Source organism: Candida orthopsilosis, assembly GCF_000315875.1.
Source record: "Candida orthopsilosis Co 90-125, chromosome 1 draft sequence".
Lineage (NCBI taxonomy): Eukaryota > Fungi > Ascomycota > Pichiomycetes > Serinales > Debaryomycetaceae > Lodderomyces > Lodderomyces orthopsilosis.
The window spans coordinates 2,207,594-2,225,171 of record NC_018292.1 but is presented as its reverse complement, the minus strand read 5'-3'; the positions used below and the strand labels follow the sequence as shown (position 1 = coordinate 2,225,171).

Genomic DNA, 17,578 nt, shown 5'->3' with positions numbered 1-17,578 from the left:
AAAAACGCTCACTTTCATTCTTTACTTACAGCTTACAACTATGCATTCAACAATCATTTTTTACCATTGGCTTTATCAACTATTATTTCAGCAAATCTCGACTTGAAAGCAAAATCAGTTGGTGCAGATACACAAGCTACAGAAACAAAGCGAAATATACAAAATACCCAATCCAACGAAGGACGTAATGGGCATAACAAACGTGAGCTCAAATCAGTGGTATTGGGTGATGTGAAGAGCAAGGTTGCTAGGGACTCAATTAGTGCCAATGAATTGGTGTAACAACTTGTTGCAAAATATGACTTACTTTTGAGGTGGTACTGGATTCACGAAGATTATGAAAAGAGTGCTGAACATGGGCAAGAATGGTTTTCATTAAATTTAAGTAATTCATCTTGTGTTAAAGAATAATGTGCAGCTATTAAATAGCAATCACCTGACTGAACAATATAAGAAGCACAAGCACCATCTAAATTTCTAAATGGTTTGGGAAAAATCTTTTTGACGCTTGGATGAAAACAAGCGTTATTATTATAGCAAGGTTCTAACGAATGTACTAAATGAGATGATATTGAATTCTTCTTTGATAGAAAATAAAGGTTACATATATGGATTGTTATATTTTATAGAAATGGTACAAGTTATCGATCTCTTTAAACCGGCCGTAGCTGCCACTTGTATTCAGTATTATTCCAATGGCTGATTTTGCTTCTTCTTTTATCCCCAAACAGTTGCGTACCAATGATTACTACATAAAGTGTTTGCATGATGTTGTGAGTAGTGTCACACGACATTGAAGTTTTGCGACATTTACAGATCCAGACAAAATGAAATAAATAAATAAATAAGAAAAAAGAAATTCTCAAATTGAATTTTGGTTTTTTTGTTTCTTTTTAAATCATGAAGCGCAGTAGTAGGGTAGTAATAAGTTTATCTTTTTGTGTTTAAATGACTCTCTTTGTTTTTTTCTTATTGTTTTGTTTGCCACCCACGCTACCAGCTGTACTATCAGTTACACATCATGCAATTACTCAACCGCTATAACTATAATAGGAACAGAGAGAGAAATATCACACTCAACACATTTTCTCTTATCTTCACCGAAACACACCTTTTTCAACTAATATATCTTAAAACTACTCCAATAATACCCTTTTTCTCCCGTTAAAATTAACCAAACAACTAATTTTTCAACAATGAAAGTCACAATCAGATTATCCACCGAATCTTCTTTTCAAGTTACTATTCCCGACAACTCCACTGTCGAGGATTTGAGAAATAGCGTTAAGGTAGCATCACCTTCACCACTCCCCAAAGAGTTCAAATTGATTTATAATGGGCAGAAACTACAACCTCACAACGAGTCATTATCTTCATTGAATATGAAACCAGAGAATGAATCTATACAAGTCATATTGATGGCACAAAGTACCGACACTCCACCAATATCACCGCAAGTTTCATCTGATAATCTTGCTTTGTCCAATGCAACTCCCGGCGGCAGCAGCAGTAACAGTGCAGCCGCTTCGACTACTATCAAGAAGACAAAGAAAAAGAACAAGTGTTCTTTTAAGTCTTGTAATTCCACACCTTTGAGAATGGTTGGTACTTGCTCACACTGTCAAGGTAAATTCTGTGCCAAGCATAGATTATTGGAGGACCATATGTGTATCGGTTTACAATATTGCAAGGATGACGCTCACGAGTCAAATGCTATGAAGTTGCAAAACGAGAGTACCATTGCTAGTAGGGTTTGATCTGGGGCGCTATGCCATACTTTTGCTAGCTGGTAACTGGTCTTGTTATTTCTAATTTATAGAGAAGTAATCATTAATCATACGAAATTTTAACGTAATGAATTAGTATTGTCGTATTGTAGGAAGTTCACCGTAATTAATTTATCAATTTGCTAAAAGATTCTCCAACACGTCTTGATATCTTCCATTAGTTGCATTATTAGCTTTTTTCAAAATTGTCTCAGCTTCATCGTACAATTTCTCCTGCTCTTTTGAGTCTAAATCGTATAAATTACCCAAAGTGATCATAGCTTCAGCTATGTTAACCCATGATTCAGGTTCTTCTTTATCTTCTGCTTTTTTTAAATGTTCCAACGCCTTGTTTATGAGATTTTTAGCGATTTCTTGAGCCTGATCAATGGACAAACCTTCTAGTTCTTCTAAACCTGCATAATCCTCATCATATTTCAAAGAAGTGTACACATTGGTTGGGATTTCTGACTCCTGAAGGTACGATTGACCCAATCTTTGATTCACTTCTCTAAGTAATGATTCAGAAGGTGATGCGATTTTATTCAAATTATCGAGGTATTTAACTGTATGATCTCTCCACCATTGATTATATTCGTCGGTGTTTTGGATTGGATATAATGGATGAGTCCCATCCAATTCAATTTCTTCTTCTTCGTCTTCATCATCGACCTCGTGAGTTTCATTATCCTTGTCTTTGCTTTCCTTATCTTCTTCATTTTCAACTTCTTCTTTACCGAAATTGTCCACTATATCCAACAAATCATCGACTGCTTCTAAAATGTCGAAATATTCATCATTATTGAAGGCTTCAAATTGGGACAATTCACCTGCTTTTAGTTCAGCCAGTTCGTACACCTTCAACGCAGTGTCCAATAATTCCTTAACGTTTGCCTCGCTGACTTCACTGCTCAACTTCAATTGTGAAACATACTGCAAGACGATTTGATTGATTAAAATCTTTGAACGAGTAAACAACAATTCAACATCATCAGGATGCTTTTCTAACCCACTTTCTATTCTGTCCAAACTAGCATCAAAATATTCCTTGATTTGTTTGACATCGTCAGTGTGGAAATTGGCAAGTTCGCTCAAGGCAATGGAGTAAATTTTGTAGAAGGTGGCTGGTAATGATGAACCTTCTTCTTGATTACGTAACAATCGATCACACTCGTGAATGATTCCATTGACTATTAGCTCATTATCGCGATCTGAGTTTGTGTATGCTTTGTAGAGACCTTTCAATTGAGAAATTTCATCATCAGCATCGACTTCTTCGGGTAGCTCCACTGTCAATTGGTTCGATGAGTCTTCAGATTGACCCTTTTCATTACCAATCGGTTCATTTTCGGTTTTTTGTTTCTTAGCTTTGGCTGCTTTGCTCAATCCTAAGATACGTTTGGCCATGATTTAATGTCTCTTGCTGGTTTTTTAAGAAGTCATGTACGTAACCTATTGAAAAATGTCAAATCATTCGACTTGGCTCATCGATGAAAGAATCTATATGCAGGTAATTTTCTTACATAATAAATATGTCAACGCTTAGTCAGTTGTTACGTAATATGTTTTCTAAATTGCGTAATATCACACTTTTTGATATAAACAAATCGATTACGTAATAAAGATTAGATTGAGAGACCAGGAGATATAAAATGAAAAATTTTGCAACTAATCAACGCTAGACAAACACAGCTTGAAAGATTATAGCCAACATGACTAATCTACTAACATCATTAAATATTCGAGGGGAGAAGATACTACTAATCGGATATTCAAATGTGACCAATCTACGAATCAACTCAATAATAGAGTCTCATGCATACCCCATACTTGTGATTCCTGAAGACTTTACTATACCAACGAGCGTCAAACAACATCAAACCAGTGGTAAATTAGTGGTGATTGATGACTCAGAATATGCATCTAATATTGGTCATTACCTAACAAAGATAGGGCGCCTGGAAGTGGATGAGGTCATAGATCGAGTGTTTGTTACTCTTCCCCAACATCAAATGAACTTAAAGGAGGAAATTTTCAGGCGTTGTAAACGATTAAGAATACCAATAAATACGACAGACTCGCCACAGTTTAGCTCATTTACGCTATTGTCCTCATTCACGCATGGTGATTTCCAGCTTGGAGTTACAACAAATGGAAAAGGTTGCAAATTAGCATCAAGGTTGAAAAGGGAAATAGTCAACAAATTGCCAAGTGATATAGATCTCATTTGTGACAAGGTTGGGGAATTGCGCCGACAGATTCAAATTGAAGATGAGGTAGACTTTGACATTGGAGACGACGACGATGACTCTGTAAATACACACAAATTTAATTCATTAGTTCAAGAGTTTAACCAAACACAAGAAGAAATCAAGGGAAGGAGGAATCGATGGCTATCACAAATTGTCGAATATTATCCATTATCGAAATTGGCTACATTATCCATTGAAGATCTACGTTTTGCCTACGATAAATACAAGCGTGATAATAAGCAAGAAGTCGAATGCGAATTGCTGCCTAAGAAGGGCAAAATTGCACTTGTTGGAAGCGGACCTGGGTCAGTGGCCTTATTAACTTTGGGAGCGTTGCAGACCATTCACCAAGCTGATTTAATCTTAGCTGACAAGTTGGTTCCGCAAGAAGTCCTTGATCTCATACCGAAAAATCATGGTCCAGAATTGTTTATTGCTCGAAAATTTCCTGGAAATGCTGAACGTGCTCAAGAAGAGCTATTAACATTGGGCTTACAAGCTCTCCAAAAGGGAAAGTTTGTTTTGCGATTGAAACAAGGAGATCCATACATATTTGGACGTGGAGGAGAAGAGTACAACTACTTTGCGGAGCATGGGTATGAACCAATTGTTATTCCAGGAATTTCATCAGCATTGGCGGCGCCAGTAGTTGCTGGTATACCAATGACACATAGAGAAGTTGCTGATCAAGTATTAATCTGCACTGGTACCGGTAGAAAGGGTGCCGTACCCAACTTACCTTCATTTGTACCCAGTCGAACAACAATCTTCCTTATGGCATTGCATAGAATTGTTGAGTTAATTCCAGTATTAATTGAAGAGAAAGGATGGCTACCAGACTTGCCTGTGGCCATAGTTGAACGTGCAAGCTGTCCTGACCAGCGTGTAATTCGCACAACCTTGGCGAAACTTGGAGAAGCAGTGGAACTGTGTGGATCAAGACCACCTGGGTTATTAGTCACAGGATATGCATGTGAATTGATTCATAAAAACCTCAACCTCAAAAATTGGTTAGTCTCTGAAGGCTTCCAATATGACTTTAATAACTACAAAATATCTGTAGCATAGCTGTACATTTATTGAAACTTTATAGAATGCATTTATTTATTCAGTAATCAATTTATATCTAACAAAGCAAACATCCATAAAGCCATAAATTTGGAGACCAAGTCATTGGCAAACTCGTTTATATCAACCGTTAAATTGAAAACAGAAGCCATACGAGTGCTAATATCCCTTCTGAATTTCTTAAACCTCAGCTTATTGATAAACTTGTGCAATTTTTCAACTTGTTCGATAATTTTTGTATCAGCAAAAAGACTTAAACAAAAAGGTTCTACCAACTCTGACTCAAATGGTGAACCGACAATAAACTGATTGCTTTGCTGTATGATAAAACCAATGACCTCGTTACTAAACATCAGTGTATTGTTCCATGCCTCAGCAACTTCAATCACAAGCCTCACTAATTTTTGAACCAGGAGAACTATACGTTGCTTAATTTTGATTGCAAACTCTAGAAATTGCACATCTTCGCATTGCTTCAAGTATTTTGATGGATTGGTTTTACCATGATAAACTTGCAAAGAAAGGATATTGACTCTTGTGGTGAGATGAGCATTTAGTGGAGGTAGACGACTACCGGTAGCATTTTCTGAAAAGACGTAAAGATCTTGACTAACTGACTTCTTCAATCCAAACTCGTCCTCCCTGCTGTCTTCTGGAGCATCAAAATATACACTTTTTGCAGGGGCAAACAAGTCTTTTATTTTTGCAATCATATTGGAGTATTTTGTATTGTGGATATTGAAATGTTGGTAACGAGCGGTACTCTAATCATAATTGGGAATTGATGCTCTATTTAACTCATTTAGGTTTAAAGCATACGGAGTTTATTTCGAATTGACGAAGCGTGAAGCTTTAGATTAGACCAACAGGGCAAAGCTTTTTATTGTTGCAAAAATAGATTGCGCGTCTCAGTATTCGGCACCATACATCTAAAAATAGACTACATTCGCTTTCATATGGCTCAGCAAGTTCACTTCATTTAAATGAGAATTCTAAAAATAGTGAGCCAAAAAAACTTTATCCTAACAATCTGGGAAAACTTCAATAAACCCTTTCAAGTTAAGCCCCCTCGTATTTCATTGAAAAAGCTTGGCGTATGGCTATTGCAGCTCCGAAAACTCCTATTTGTGAATATTAGATAAACCCAGGCATTCAATGGTCTCAGGGAGAATATTATACAAACCTCGCTGTATCCTTCTTTTATCGTAAACGTTACATTTTGTGTAGTTTGAGACGTCAATGGCTGTGCTTGAGTACCTAAATTGGTACCCTTTGGGCACGAGCTTTGTCAAATCAGGATATAAGAGAATTAGTAAACAATTTCTTGGGTATGTCACTAGTCAACAACTTAACAAGCTTCGTTAGTCTACGCTCGATTAATTTTAGTGCCAAATAGGGAGGAATGCTTTAGTTGAATGATGCATAAACCCTCGTAAGAGCAACAGCAGTACAACAAGTCTTTGATCGATTTCTTTTTTATATCCAACACGAATATATATTGCCATGTTGAACATCTACTACCAATTCACAAGGATAGCGCCACACTTTCCATATTGGGTACCAAGTCGCGGTTTTAAGATTTTGCGTTATCAAACGAGATTGAGAACCATTCAATTTTTCACCAATTAAAATTTAAACTTCAACAACGTAACATAGACTGACGGTTACTCCAGTATATGTTGAAAAGATATACTACCTATAGACCATTCACAAGGCTTTTCACATCCCCGATGACAACTTCAAGACAATTAGATCCTGCTTCATTGCACAACCCATACTTTAACCTCAAACCTGGACAAAAGGATATTTGGTCTTTGATTAACGAGACAGCGGCTGAAGCGCAGGAAGAAAATCCGGATAGGAAAATAGTCAATTTAGGGCAAGGTTTCTTTTCCTATAGCCCACCTGAGTTTGCAATTCAAGCTGTCGATGATGCGTTGTCAAAACCACAGTTTAACCAATATGCGCCAGCCAGAGGTAACCCAAATTTATTGAAACAAGTGGCTGCACACTACTCTAAGAGTTATGGCCGCAATGTGCCTGTTGAAGAAGTGCAAATTACAACCGGAGCAAATGAAGGTATGTTTGCGGTATTTTTTGGATTCTTGACCCCAGGAGATGAAGCTATAGTATTTGAGCCATTTTTTGATCAATATATTCCAAACATTGAAATGACCGGTGCTAAAGTAAAATACGTTGAGATAAAGTATCCTAAGAAGTTGGATACTGAAACAGTGAAAGCTTCAGATTGGGAAATTGACTGGGAACAATTGGAAAAGAGTATCAATGACAAGACCAAATTGATTGTCATCAATACTCCTCATAACCCAATTGGTAAGGTTTTTACAAAAAAGGAACTCCACAGAATTGGTGAATTAGTGATCAAGCACAACTTGATTTTGGTCAGTGATGAAGTTTACGAGAATTTGTACTTTACACCTGATTTTCCAAGACCTGCAAACTTGAAATCCTTACCTGAGTTGAAGGAGCGTACCTTGACAGTTGGTTCTGCCGGTAAATCTTTTGCAGCTACAGGATGGAGAGTTGGCTATATCCAAGGACCAGCTGCTTTGATCAAATACGTTGCCGCTGCGCATACCAGAATTTGTTTCTCGACTCCACACCCATTGCAACAAGCAGTAGCTCAAGCATTTGAACAAGCAGACAAGCTCGACTATTTCAATAAAGTTAAGGGTGAGTATGTAAAAAAATATGAGTTGTTTACTAAGGTATTTGATGATTTGGGATTGCCATACACTGTATCTGAAGGTGGATATTTCCTCTTGGTCAATTTATCCAAGTTGAAAATACCAATTGATTATGAGTTCCCCGAAGCCATTTCAAGTAGAGGAACATTAGATTTCAAATTGGCTTATTGGTTGATCAAGGAGATTGGTGTTGTGGGAATCCCGCCAACAGAGTTCTTAATCGAAGAGAGAAGACAGGGTAATGGATTAGAGAACTGTGTTCGATTTGCCGTTTGTAAAGATGATGAAGTTTTGGAAGAAGCAGTAGAGAAATTAAAGACGTTGAAGGACTATTTATAGATGTAGCAAGTACCTTCTCTTATATACATATTAATACACGATAAGAGATCTACTACAGTTTCCGCATGAATCTCTTGTAACAAAATTTCATCTCCCCAAAATCATCATACCCATCTTCAATTTCGGAATCCACCTCGACAAATCTGTCCAGCATTAATTGCCACAACAATTGACGCTCATTCTCAAACTTAGGTCGTAAAGGAACCTCTATCAACACACTATCTGAGTCACTCCCTCTGTTTCTTCTTAGGAAAAGGTCAATCATACGGACGACCCAGTATGGATGTTGGCTTGAATATACCGGGTCACTTACTACTATAGTAGCAAACGTTTTGCCATACACTGGCGAGCTCTCTGGTGCCGACCAGTCTAACTCAACGCAGAACGATTTTCCTTCTAAATTGTTCAATTCGATATTCTTTTGCAAATTGGGCACAATTTGTGGTAAATCTGTGAGCGTGGTATTTATACTCATTAAAGAACAACACATTCCAACAAGACCAGTTCCTGAGCCTAATTCAAGAACAGGCTCTTTCAAAATTGAACTACCTTTGCCAGCACGTAACAACCTGGACCCGAGGATTAACGAACTCCCCCATGTCTTTAAACCGAGGTTGTCATTTGTCATTGACGGTTCATTCAAGTAGATGTATTGTTTACCATATTGCTCTAGATTGGCTAGATGAATCTTTCTCATAAGCTGCGGCTGCGCCATACGTCCACAATTTTCACTTATCCTCATACTAGCCAAAGAGTGAATCTCCTCCTTTTCAGTATCGCTCATCCACGAAAGTTCGTTGGAAACTATTCGGGTCATGTATGCATTATATTCATTTGTGAAATTTGCACGCAATCCCAGGGACAGGTGTGGTAGAAAACTCAATTTGGAAGACGTATTTAATCGAGGGCAGTGATTTTGTAACCATGGCAATGCGTTCGCAATCTGATCTAGTGAAACTGATTTTTCATTGAAGATTGTCTCTTCATCAGATTGGATATCTTGTTCTCGTTGACTCTGTTGAAAATTGAGCACTTCTTCTGGAGCCATAAGTTTCAAAATAGTTACAAGAGCAGAATAGGGTGGTTGCAGACGTAGCATAGGCAAATCCAAGATATGAAGTAGCATCAGATCATCTTCATCTTCTTCAATATTATCACCATCGCCATGTCTCGTGATCTCTTCGTTTGAGGGTTGCAGTTTGCTCAAAATTAGTCCTTGTGCTTTGAACGGAGGGTTAGCAAGGTCAATATGCGTTGCATCTCTGGTTGTAGAAGGGGTGTATAAAGATAACGGATCAAAGTCCATCTTTGGTATTATCCATCTCCTCAATACTATTTTTTCAAGGTTCAAAGCTTTTGTGTTTCGTAAGGCCTAGGTAAAACAAGCAGCAAGTAGAGATGAATAAGGCTACAAATGCATCTGCTACTCCCAAATTATCTATAAGTCCTATTCATTACTCGCTACACCCTTTAAAAGTCAATGGTGCGACCATTGTAAGTCCACTCATCACTTTGTTTCAATGGATCTTGCTTAGGACCACCAATTTCACCAGTGCTAGGATTCACATCTCCTTCAAATTCCGGAATAGTTTTCAAGTAAGCGAATGTACCGATGTCCGAGTTGTCATTCACCACAGGTGGTTTTACTTCATCATTTGCTTCGTGAGTTATGGAGCCACTAGCTGCAGCTGCAGCTTCACGTTGTGCAGCTAGTAGCCGGTCATTATAGTCCTCAATAGCAATCTGAGACTGTGCTATGTTTTGTAATCTTTCAAATTCTTCTTGTTCATGTTTGGGAAGTTTTGGTGGGCCGCGATGTTGTTGGGCAAATTTCGGTGGAACGGAATAGTGGCGTGGAAGTTGCGCCGATGGCCTCGTTGCTTTCAAATAAAGCTTACTTATAGTGTATTTTACCGGAAGCATGAAGATGATATATAGGGTGGTTGTTTGATACTTGTCCTTCCACAAATTATTTTTGTTTTTGATTTTCTAACTTTATCACTGTGATCATTCCATGGTAGCGCCATATCCGACCGGAGATTGGAAAGAACCCAATAGAAACAGGCTTCTGATCGGACGCTTAACCACCATAAAGAATAACTAACACCAAGAACTACTACAATCCACAATTTCGAGAATACAGAAGAACTTTGATTAAATCTATAAAAGAACCGTGTTTGCAAAATTAGTTAATTAGAAATTCCCAGTTGTTTTGTGGATTGCATAAGATTATGCCCACTTGCCTAGCAAGGCCATCAAACCAGCACCCCAACACATAACAAAGTAAGCTGCCAACATCTTACGGAAACCATTAGGACCTTTGAATTCCCCACTGTACAAAAATTCATGGGCCATCAATTCAACAAGACCGGTGTAAACCAAAATACCTGCAGAAATTGAGTCGAAAACACCATTGGTGATTAATGATCTTCTTGATCCTGGTGGATATGAGTGCCTCACACCGATACCGATGGCAATGGAAATTGGAGTACAAACAGTGTAACCAAGTGCCAATAACCAAGGTGTGAATCTATGCTTGTCCCAGTTGGTGGTGGCAATTCTAGTACCTAAACCTAAACCTTCGAACATTTGATGAAAGACTAAAACAATGTAGAGAGTTTTGAACTCGTCACCTGCAACAGCCAATGATAAGCCAATGAATACTGAGTGGAAAATGATACCAAATTCCAAAACAAAAACATTAAGCAATTGTCCATAATATTGTTCTTTACTTTGATCGTTGACTGGTGTTCCCATTACACTTGGATCTTGATGTTCATTGCCATGTTGGAAATGGTTTGGATATGGGTTGGCACCAAGTTGCTTATCAGTCTCGTGTCCAGAACCATCCAACTCGGTATCGTCTTCTACTTCCTCTTTTTTTGGATTAACCTTCTTCTTCACGTATAAAGATTCATCGCCGAAATGGGAGTGAGAGTGACCACCAGCACCACCTTCTTCAATGTCATCACTCATAGCACCAATCTTTCTATCAATCATACGATAAGCAATCAATTCGAAAAAGAATAAAACAAACAAAGTCATTAGACAGATACCAAATGCCCATGGGTATTCAGTAATGACTCCGGTTAAACATTCATCTCCTAAAGCATCAGAGGCTGGCTCCAACAAATGAATAAATGCAGTTGCTACGATGACACCACTTCCAAAATATTTAGCACCAAAGAAACACCACCATGGCAATCTGATGAATGAATATCTTGATGAAAGGATAGGGAAGTATGCTCCGAAAGCTGAAGTAACCATAATTACGAAAATGGCTGAAATACGAGCACCAAATTGTTCACCATCATAGTCGTTACCACTCTCACATTCATCTCGTTTGTTCAAGTATTCGAATAAAGCACCTATACTGCTTTGCTCACTCATTGTAATGTTGTAATTTGCCTTCTCTTGTTAAGATTATCTAATATGTAGACTCGTTTGCAGAGAATCGGTTGTATGAACGTGTTGTTAACAGAATCAATAAGCACTAAACGACGGTCCAAAACCTTGAACAAATGAGTTTCTTCGGAATATCAATATCCTTTTATATTAAAAGGCTTAATTGTTGAAAATTTGAAAATTTTTGAAATAATGGGAAGCTTCTGTTTCGTAAATGATTGTTGTGGTTATTGTGTTTAAATTAGATGCCGTACCGAACCTAAACGTTAATTGTTGGTAATTGCGTTTTGTGATAATTACTAGTAGCCCTTTTGGTTTAGCTTATTCTAGTAGTAAAAAGAATAATCGACGAGTGTATTTGTAGAAGCATAATTTGAGGTTTTTGCAGAAATTGAAAAAAAAATTAATTCATAATGTGGTTTTGTGACATTTTAAGAGGGTTAAAAAATACCTTGATGGTTATCTCTTTGAAAATTTAATCTTTCACAACATGCACATACATATGTCAAAATAAATACTTTCAAAGCTTGGCTTTAGTTCATTATCAATTCTTGTCTCTGTCAACAAATACCCTGCCAAGATGTTCCTTTTCTCGCTTAGCCTTGTGAAGAGATTACCGCGAAGGTGTATCTCTGAGACGCTCATCAAGTCAAAAATTTTGTTATATTTAGAAAAAAAGAAGATTTTCCGTAATTTTGGCGCCGCATGCACACATCCATTATGATACAAAAGTCAAGAATTTATAATAACCATCAAGGTACATTATATTGTTTTTACATATAGCCTATGTAGTCCGCAACCAATAAAATTGAAGTTAAAGTAAATAGACGTACAATACTTACTTGGATATACGTCTACTCATGATCATGCGGTAACAACATCTAGAGATGTACAAAACTAATCCTTACGCCACAAAGATCCACCTAGATCTTGTTACTTACCTCACAAAAATATTTTATTTGCAAAAAGGAAAGGGCAACGGGCGACTGCAAATCTTATTTCCCACAAAAATCGTTAAAATGCAGACCACATTTTTTTCTCTTCATACTTATTGTGCTGTGTTTATTCTATTAAAAGCAGAAAACCTTGTAGGTTAAACAGCTAATTGGGAAATAAGCAAATCTAAAGTGGGGCTTGAATACTGAAGCAAGGCCGAAAGTAACTGGCAGTTGGTCGATTATGGCTCTCCATAATATTTTCATCTCATTTCACTATTATGCAGTTTCCATAAATTACTTCTTCTGACACCGGTTTTGTTCAGAATTTGCACCATCTCCATCCAACAGCACTGTATTTAGCCCAAATCCACACCAATATAGATGTTGCACTCAATGCTCCTTCGAATAAAACAAAGTTACTGTAGTTACTCTTGGTGCCCTTCCCAATCACTAAGGTAGCAAAATACATACCCAATATGGTCAAGATCCCCAAAAAGAAATACAAAGTACCATACACTTTGCCAAACCGTTCTGACGAACATATCTGGCCAGTGCAAGCTGGTATCAAAGATATCACAGCCGATGAAGATATACCAAACATCACGCCAAATACATATAGTAAGGTTGCGCTTTTAGCTGGGTACCAAAGACCGAAGATAAATATAGTCGTGAACGTTGACGAGAACATCATCATGTTGAACCTACCATATTTGTCAGCGAATATCCCCGATAGCAACCGAGATGGAATACCACACACGTTAATGATTGTCAATAGCAAGTACGACAGAGTGTCACTAACGTCGTACTCCAACGCATACGACCCCAAATAGGTCAAAGTGGTCATCGAGACAACCTCGGCTAGAAATACACCCCATGTCAATGACACAAACTTCATATCCTTCAAAACTGAAAAGTCCAACGCGCCTTTGACAAACCCTGCTATTTTCGACCAAGCGGGTTGTTCAACACTCTCCTCACGAACAATAGCAATCTCCTCTTCAATCAGTTCCAATTCTGCAACTGAATTGCGACCACTTCTGTTTGCGGGGCTATTTCTTCCACCGGCATCTCCCGTTCTCACCTTCCTCTCACGAACTAGCAAAATAGCACAGCCCATACAGAAGAAGCATATACAGCTCAACACCCGGATTGCATTCTTATACCCAATTTTGTCATATAACTGCTGCAACATAATCGCAAAGCATGAACCTCCGACTAAGCCGCCAATTGTAGCGATTGAGCACGCCATTGCTCTTTTCTTGAGAAACCAATGACTCAAAGCTCCAATCAACGGTGACATGGCAACACTTGTCCCAATTGCTGTTAAAACGGAAAAGCTTAGAACAAATTGGTATAATGTTTTGCACTCTGCAGTACAAAACAACCCAGCGCACATTAAAATTGTACCGCCAATCAAGGGCTTCTTAGCACCATACGTGTCAAACAATTCTCCAAAAAATACCCCTCCAAGATACATCACACCCAAGTGCAAGGAAAACACCCACCCCACGTCAGCCTTTGAAACATCTTTTAATTGGTTCGAGGAGACGTATGACTCAATTGCTCCTAAGGCATTGGGGATACCGAAATCAGCAACCAATCCAAGAAATGAACCAAGAAGTACCAAGTTGGCCTCCTTTCCTCCTTCTGGAAACTCATGAGGATTTGCCTCACTTCCATACATTAACCCAACTGAGTTGTTGGTGAGATCTGTGGCACTGCTTGGCCGGCGTCGACGGAGAGATGTCCCCAATTGATGAGTTTGTTCACGGTAAGGATCATACTGTAATCCTGAGGCTTTGTTGGTGTCTGCATACGTCTGCCCAATATTTTGTAGCTCAATGTCATGGACGTCTATGGACCTATTGCCACTTGAGTCATGACGAGATGATGAATGGATAACTTGTTGTGGAACTGTAATTGATAATGAAGAAATTGAACTCATCAAATACGTGATACCTTTGTCTTGTTTGGTACACTCTCAAACGTGGATCAAGCTGATACCTTTAACAAAATAAGAATTGACTCATCGTTTCTGCTCAAATGCAAGAATGTATTTTTATTGTTTTTTGACATTCAAGGATTTGCGCTTCCTTGAACCGGATCAAGAATCCCGCCGGTAGCTTATTCGTTTTTGTGTTTTTTAAGTTACATAAAAGACCTTTACTGGATTTGAAGGAACTTTTTCGTCTTGTTGGAGAGATTTCAACTGAAATATACACACAGCTATTCCTCCCTGAATAGAATTCTCGAAAAGGCTTGCTTTGCATTGTTCTGAAATCTACTTTCTCTTTCGTAACTCATGTATGGAACAAAAATGAGTGAATTTGTTTATCCAAAAGGATTGAGAAAGGGGTAGGCGTGGGCACTGTTTATGATATGCGAGTCATAAACAGCTCGTCCGTGTTACTAAACAAACGACTGAGCTTCATAGGTCATAAGTCAAGTGCTTTAAAACATAAATTCTGTTGATTTTACGTATTAAAAGCCTCACAAAAAAAAGTCGTGTTCAAAAAAGTCCACACCGAACGCGATAGAAACAGTCCTATAATATCAATCACACGTATACACCGTCATGTCTGAAACAGAGGAAAAATCAATTGCAAGTGATGAAGAGTCTGAATTGACCAAGGAGCAAAGATTGGAAGCAGCTAGGAGAAAGTTTGAAGAGATGAAAAAGAAAAAGAAGAAGGACAAGAAAAAGAAAGCAAAGAAAGGTGACGCTAATGCTGACGGAGATGAGGAAAAGGACAAGGATAATGCCAGTGAAAGTAAGGAGGGGACACCATTAGAAGAAGTGAAAAGTGAGTCAGCAGTTCCGGATGCGGCTGAAGCAAAAGATGAAAATGCAGTTGAAGAAAAGGAGAAAGAGAAGCAAGAGGAACAAGCTGACAATTTTGACAATATAAACCCCGACAAAAGCCCCAATAAAGAAGGCAAACTGGGAAAAAAATCAACCTTGGAAGAACTGATGACCGACGAAGAACTTACAACCGCAGCTTCAAAAGAGGATAACATAATTTCACTGGTGGACAACGAGGCGTTTTCAAAGAAAGACGAAGCCAAAGAGAAACAAACAGATGCCTCTGAAACTCAAGACACTAAATCATCGCATGACCTAGACTCAATTAAATCTGACTCCCTGGTAATCGATGAGCTTCAAAAAACTATAGAGGAGCAAAAGAAGACTATCAACGCTTTGCGCAAAGAGGTCAAAGATCTTAAACTCTCCAGGATGGATCTAGATGATACAATCTCTGACTTGAAGGCTGAGAATGAACAATTAAAGAAGCAAGCACCACCATCAACGCAATCACCGCTCCCAAACTCGTCGAGCTCTACCCACACCGCATCAGCTTACCAACCAGCAAAACCACTATTCACGACTAACGACTATGCATCATCATCGCAACAAAATTTAAGTAAGTTTAGCTCAATTGAAGATTTTAGAGAGAAATTGATGATTTGGAAAGGCTGGCAGGTTGATATGAGGAACTGGAGTAGTCCCAGCTCGACCAAAGCAGCACTTTGATCTATACACTTTGTCGATATAATCTTTTAACGTATATTTACAAGTTTCCTGTTTCTATATTGTACCCCTCTACCTCACCCTAAATAAAGCTTGACCACCCAAACCTTTCTTTGCTGCATCATTGATTTCGTATAGTTGATTCTCGTGTTCAATAAACAAACATTCAGCAGGTTGTAACTGATCAATTCTTCTGACCTTCATTCCGGAAGCCAATGTTTTTACATCTTCCGCACTTAGTTCAACTTTTTTACTTGGCTTGGAAACCATTTCGATCTTGGATATCACCGGTAAGTTGTTTCTGTATTTCAAATCCAACCATATCCTTCTCGTATTTATGTTATCTGGAGTGACGTCAGAAGGTATCAAGTCAGGGCCAGTATTCGATCCTCGTTGTATTCCTGAAATGAAACCTTGATTATATAATTGAATAGCTACTTGCAAGTTCGTTCTATTATATGGAACAGCAGTTTTGGCTAGCGTCACATTAAGGCAGTTCTTCATATGGGCGCAGAACCTAGATAAAGTGACTAATGAAGTTGACATGACGTGTGGTTTGTTAAAGGTATTATCTTCAGGTTGTGAAAAAAAAAAAATTTTGACTTAGCTTTAACTTCAGTTGATGATTTTTTTCTGGAAACGTTAAACCGCTTAGCAGCATATTTTCCAATTGCGTGATTCACACATGTTCAGACTAGTACGATTGGGAAGAACTGCTCTTACCCCAAGATTGAATGCCAACTTGGGACCAGCTACAAGGGTACCAATTCAAACTTGCCGTAGAAATTATGTCATTGTCCACAAAGATTTATCCAAAACTAAAAAGGAACCAAGAATCAGATATATTGCGTACTTAGTGGCAGTATCGTGGGTCGCTATTTGGTTTGTTTCAGGTCAAGTGGACAAGAAGAAACCGAAGCAATACATGACAGAACGTGAATTTCAGGAATATGAACAAAGCACGGGAATAAAAAGAAGACACAAGTTAATTGGATCCGATTTGAACTCAAAGTATAAATTCTATGTTATTCCTTATATTTATTCAGATAAAGAGTTGGAGAATATAAAATCCAGCTTGAAAAAGGCTGACCCATCAAGGAAGATTGTTGTTTTAGATCCTTCAAAGTTGGTTGCCGATGAAAAAGCCGACGAAACCAAGCGTTACTCTGCTTTGATTAATGATTTAGATGCTTCTCATAAACCTTACCCTCCCGGGTTAATTACAGCAATTTTGAAAAACCACATTCACTTTTTGATGAACACCAGGGAAGGCACTTTCGACACGAACTACATCATCAAAAATTATCCTCAAACCACAAGTGAAGCCATTAAATTTGAAAACGATGTGTCTGATATTAGCAAGTGTTTGATATTGCACTTTGACATGTTGAACGAGCTACCAAAACAAAAGAATGACGAGGAAGTGAGAAGTATCAGGAATGTTGAAGGGTATTTCGATTCAGTTGGTAAGTCAAAATCCTTGGTTTCCAAATTTGATGAAATGGATGCAAAGTTTGAAGAGATTATGTTAGAGGATTACTAATGATACCTTGTAGATAAAGGATTGACCTTG

At 38.1% G+C, this 17,578-nt stretch overlaps 12 protein-coding genes across 12 annotated transcripts; 5 read left to right on the top strand and 7 right to left on the bottom strand. All coding sequences in view use genetic code 12, as the record gives it.

Moving 5' to 3' along the window:
- Nucleotides 1-1,196: 1,196 nt before the first annotated feature.
- On the top strand, nucleotides 1,197-1,757 carry CORT_0A10130 (adhesin-like protein; the record flags this gene model as incomplete). The annotated part of the gene is made up of 1 exon (XM_003866789.1): nucleotides 1,197-1,757. The coding sequence occupies one exon, from the start codon at nucleotides 1,197-1,199 to the stop codon at nucleotides 1,755-1,757; it is 561 nt and encodes a 186-aa protein (XP_003866837.1).
- A 144-nt stretch (nucleotides 1,758-1,901) lies between these two features.
- Nucleotides 1,902-3,173, bottom strand: CORT_0A10120 (Yor051c protein; the record flags this gene model as incomplete). The annotated part of the gene is made up of 1 exon (XM_003866788.1): nucleotides 1,902-3,173. The coding sequence occupies one exon, from the start codon at nucleotides 3,171-3,173 to the stop codon at nucleotides 1,902-1,904; it is 1,272 nt and encodes a 423-aa protein (XP_003866836.1).
- Nucleotides 3,174-3,478: 305 nt separating this feature from the next.
- CORT_0A10110 (Met1 uroporphyrin-3 C-methyltransferase) lies at nucleotides 3,479-5,086 on the top strand (the record flags this gene model as incomplete). The annotated part of the gene is made up of 1 exon (XM_003866787.1): nucleotides 3,479-5,086. One exon carries the CDS (start codon nucleotides 3,479-3,481, stop codon nucleotides 5,084-5,086), a length of 1,608 nt encoding a protein of 535 aa, XP_003866835.1.
- Nucleotides 5,087-5,133: 47 nt separating this feature from the next.
- Nucleotides 5,134-5,799, bottom strand: CORT_0A10100 (hypothetical protein; the record flags this gene model as incomplete). The annotated part of the gene is made up of 1 exon (XM_003866786.1): nucleotides 5,134-5,799. The coding sequence occupies one exon, from the start codon at nucleotides 5,797-5,799 to the stop codon at nucleotides 5,134-5,136; it is 666 nt and encodes a 221-aa protein (XP_003866834.1).
- A 963-nt stretch (nucleotides 5,800-6,762) lies between these two features.
- On the top strand, nucleotides 6,763-8,133 carry CORT_0A10090 (arylformamidase; the record flags this gene model as incomplete). Its single annotated transcript, XM_003866785.1, has 1 exon — nucleotides 6,763-8,133. The coding sequence occupies one exon, from the start codon at nucleotides 6,763-6,765 to the stop codon at nucleotides 8,131-8,133; it is 1,371 nt and encodes a 456-aa protein (XP_003866833.1).
- Nucleotides 8,134-8,185: 52 nt separating this feature from the next.
- CORT_0A10080 (hypothetical protein) lies at nucleotides 8,186-9,439 on the bottom strand (the record flags this gene model as incomplete). The annotated part of the gene is made up of 1 exon (XM_003866784.1): nucleotides 8,186-9,439. The coding sequence occupies one exon, from the start codon at nucleotides 9,437-9,439 to the stop codon at nucleotides 8,186-8,188; it is 1,254 nt and encodes a 417-aa protein (XP_003866832.1).
- Nucleotides 9,440-9,603: 164 nt separating this feature from the next.
- On the bottom strand, nucleotides 9,604-10,056 carry CORT_0A10070 (Fmp21 protein; the record flags this gene model as incomplete). Its single annotated transcript, XM_003866783.1, has 1 exon — nucleotides 9,604-10,056. One exon carries the CDS (start codon nucleotides 10,054-10,056, stop codon nucleotides 9,604-9,606), a length of 453 nt encoding a protein of 150 aa, XP_003866831.1.
- Nucleotides 10,057-10,362: 306 nt separating this feature from the next.
- Nucleotides 10,363-11,523, bottom strand: CORT_0A10060 (Zrt2 zinc transporter; the record flags this gene model as incomplete). Its single annotated transcript, XM_003866782.1, has 1 exon — nucleotides 10,363-11,523. The coding sequence occupies one exon, from the start codon at nucleotides 11,521-11,523 to the stop codon at nucleotides 10,363-10,365; it is 1,161 nt and encodes a 386-aa protein (XP_003866830.1).
- Nucleotides 11,524-12,795: 1,272 nt separating this feature from the next.
- Nucleotides 12,796-14,421, bottom strand: CORT_0A10050 (predicted membrane transporter; the record flags this gene model as incomplete). Its single annotated transcript, XM_003866781.1, has 1 exon — nucleotides 12,796-14,421. The coding sequence occupies one exon, from the start codon at nucleotides 14,419-14,421 to the stop codon at nucleotides 12,796-12,798; it is 1,626 nt and encodes a 541-aa protein (XP_003866829.1).
- Nucleotides 14,422-15,051: 630 nt separating this feature from the next.
- On the top strand, nucleotides 15,052-16,008 carry CORT_0A10040 (hypothetical protein; the record flags this gene model as incomplete). The annotated part of the gene is made up of 1 exon (XM_003866780.1): nucleotides 15,052-16,008. One exon carries the CDS (start codon nucleotides 15,052-15,054, stop codon nucleotides 16,006-16,008), a length of 957 nt encoding a protein of 318 aa, XP_003866828.1.
- A 69-nt stretch (nucleotides 16,009-16,077) lies between these two features.
- On the bottom strand, nucleotides 16,078-16,551 carry CORT_0A10030 (Mrps8 protein; the record flags this gene model as incomplete). Its single annotated transcript, XM_003866779.1, has 1 exon — nucleotides 16,078-16,551. The coding sequence occupies one exon, from the start codon at nucleotides 16,549-16,551 to the stop codon at nucleotides 16,078-16,080; it is 474 nt and encodes a 157-aa protein (XP_003866827.1).
- A 139-nt stretch (nucleotides 16,552-16,690) lies between these two features.
- On the top strand, nucleotides 16,691-17,548 carry CORT_0A10020 (membrane-localized protein; the record flags this gene model as incomplete). The annotated part of the gene is made up of 1 exon (XM_003866778.1): nucleotides 16,691-17,548. The coding sequence occupies one exon, from the start codon at nucleotides 16,691-16,693 to the stop codon at nucleotides 17,546-17,548; it is 858 nt and encodes a 285-aa protein (XP_003866826.1).
- Nucleotides 17,549-17,578: the final 30 nt, after the last annotated feature.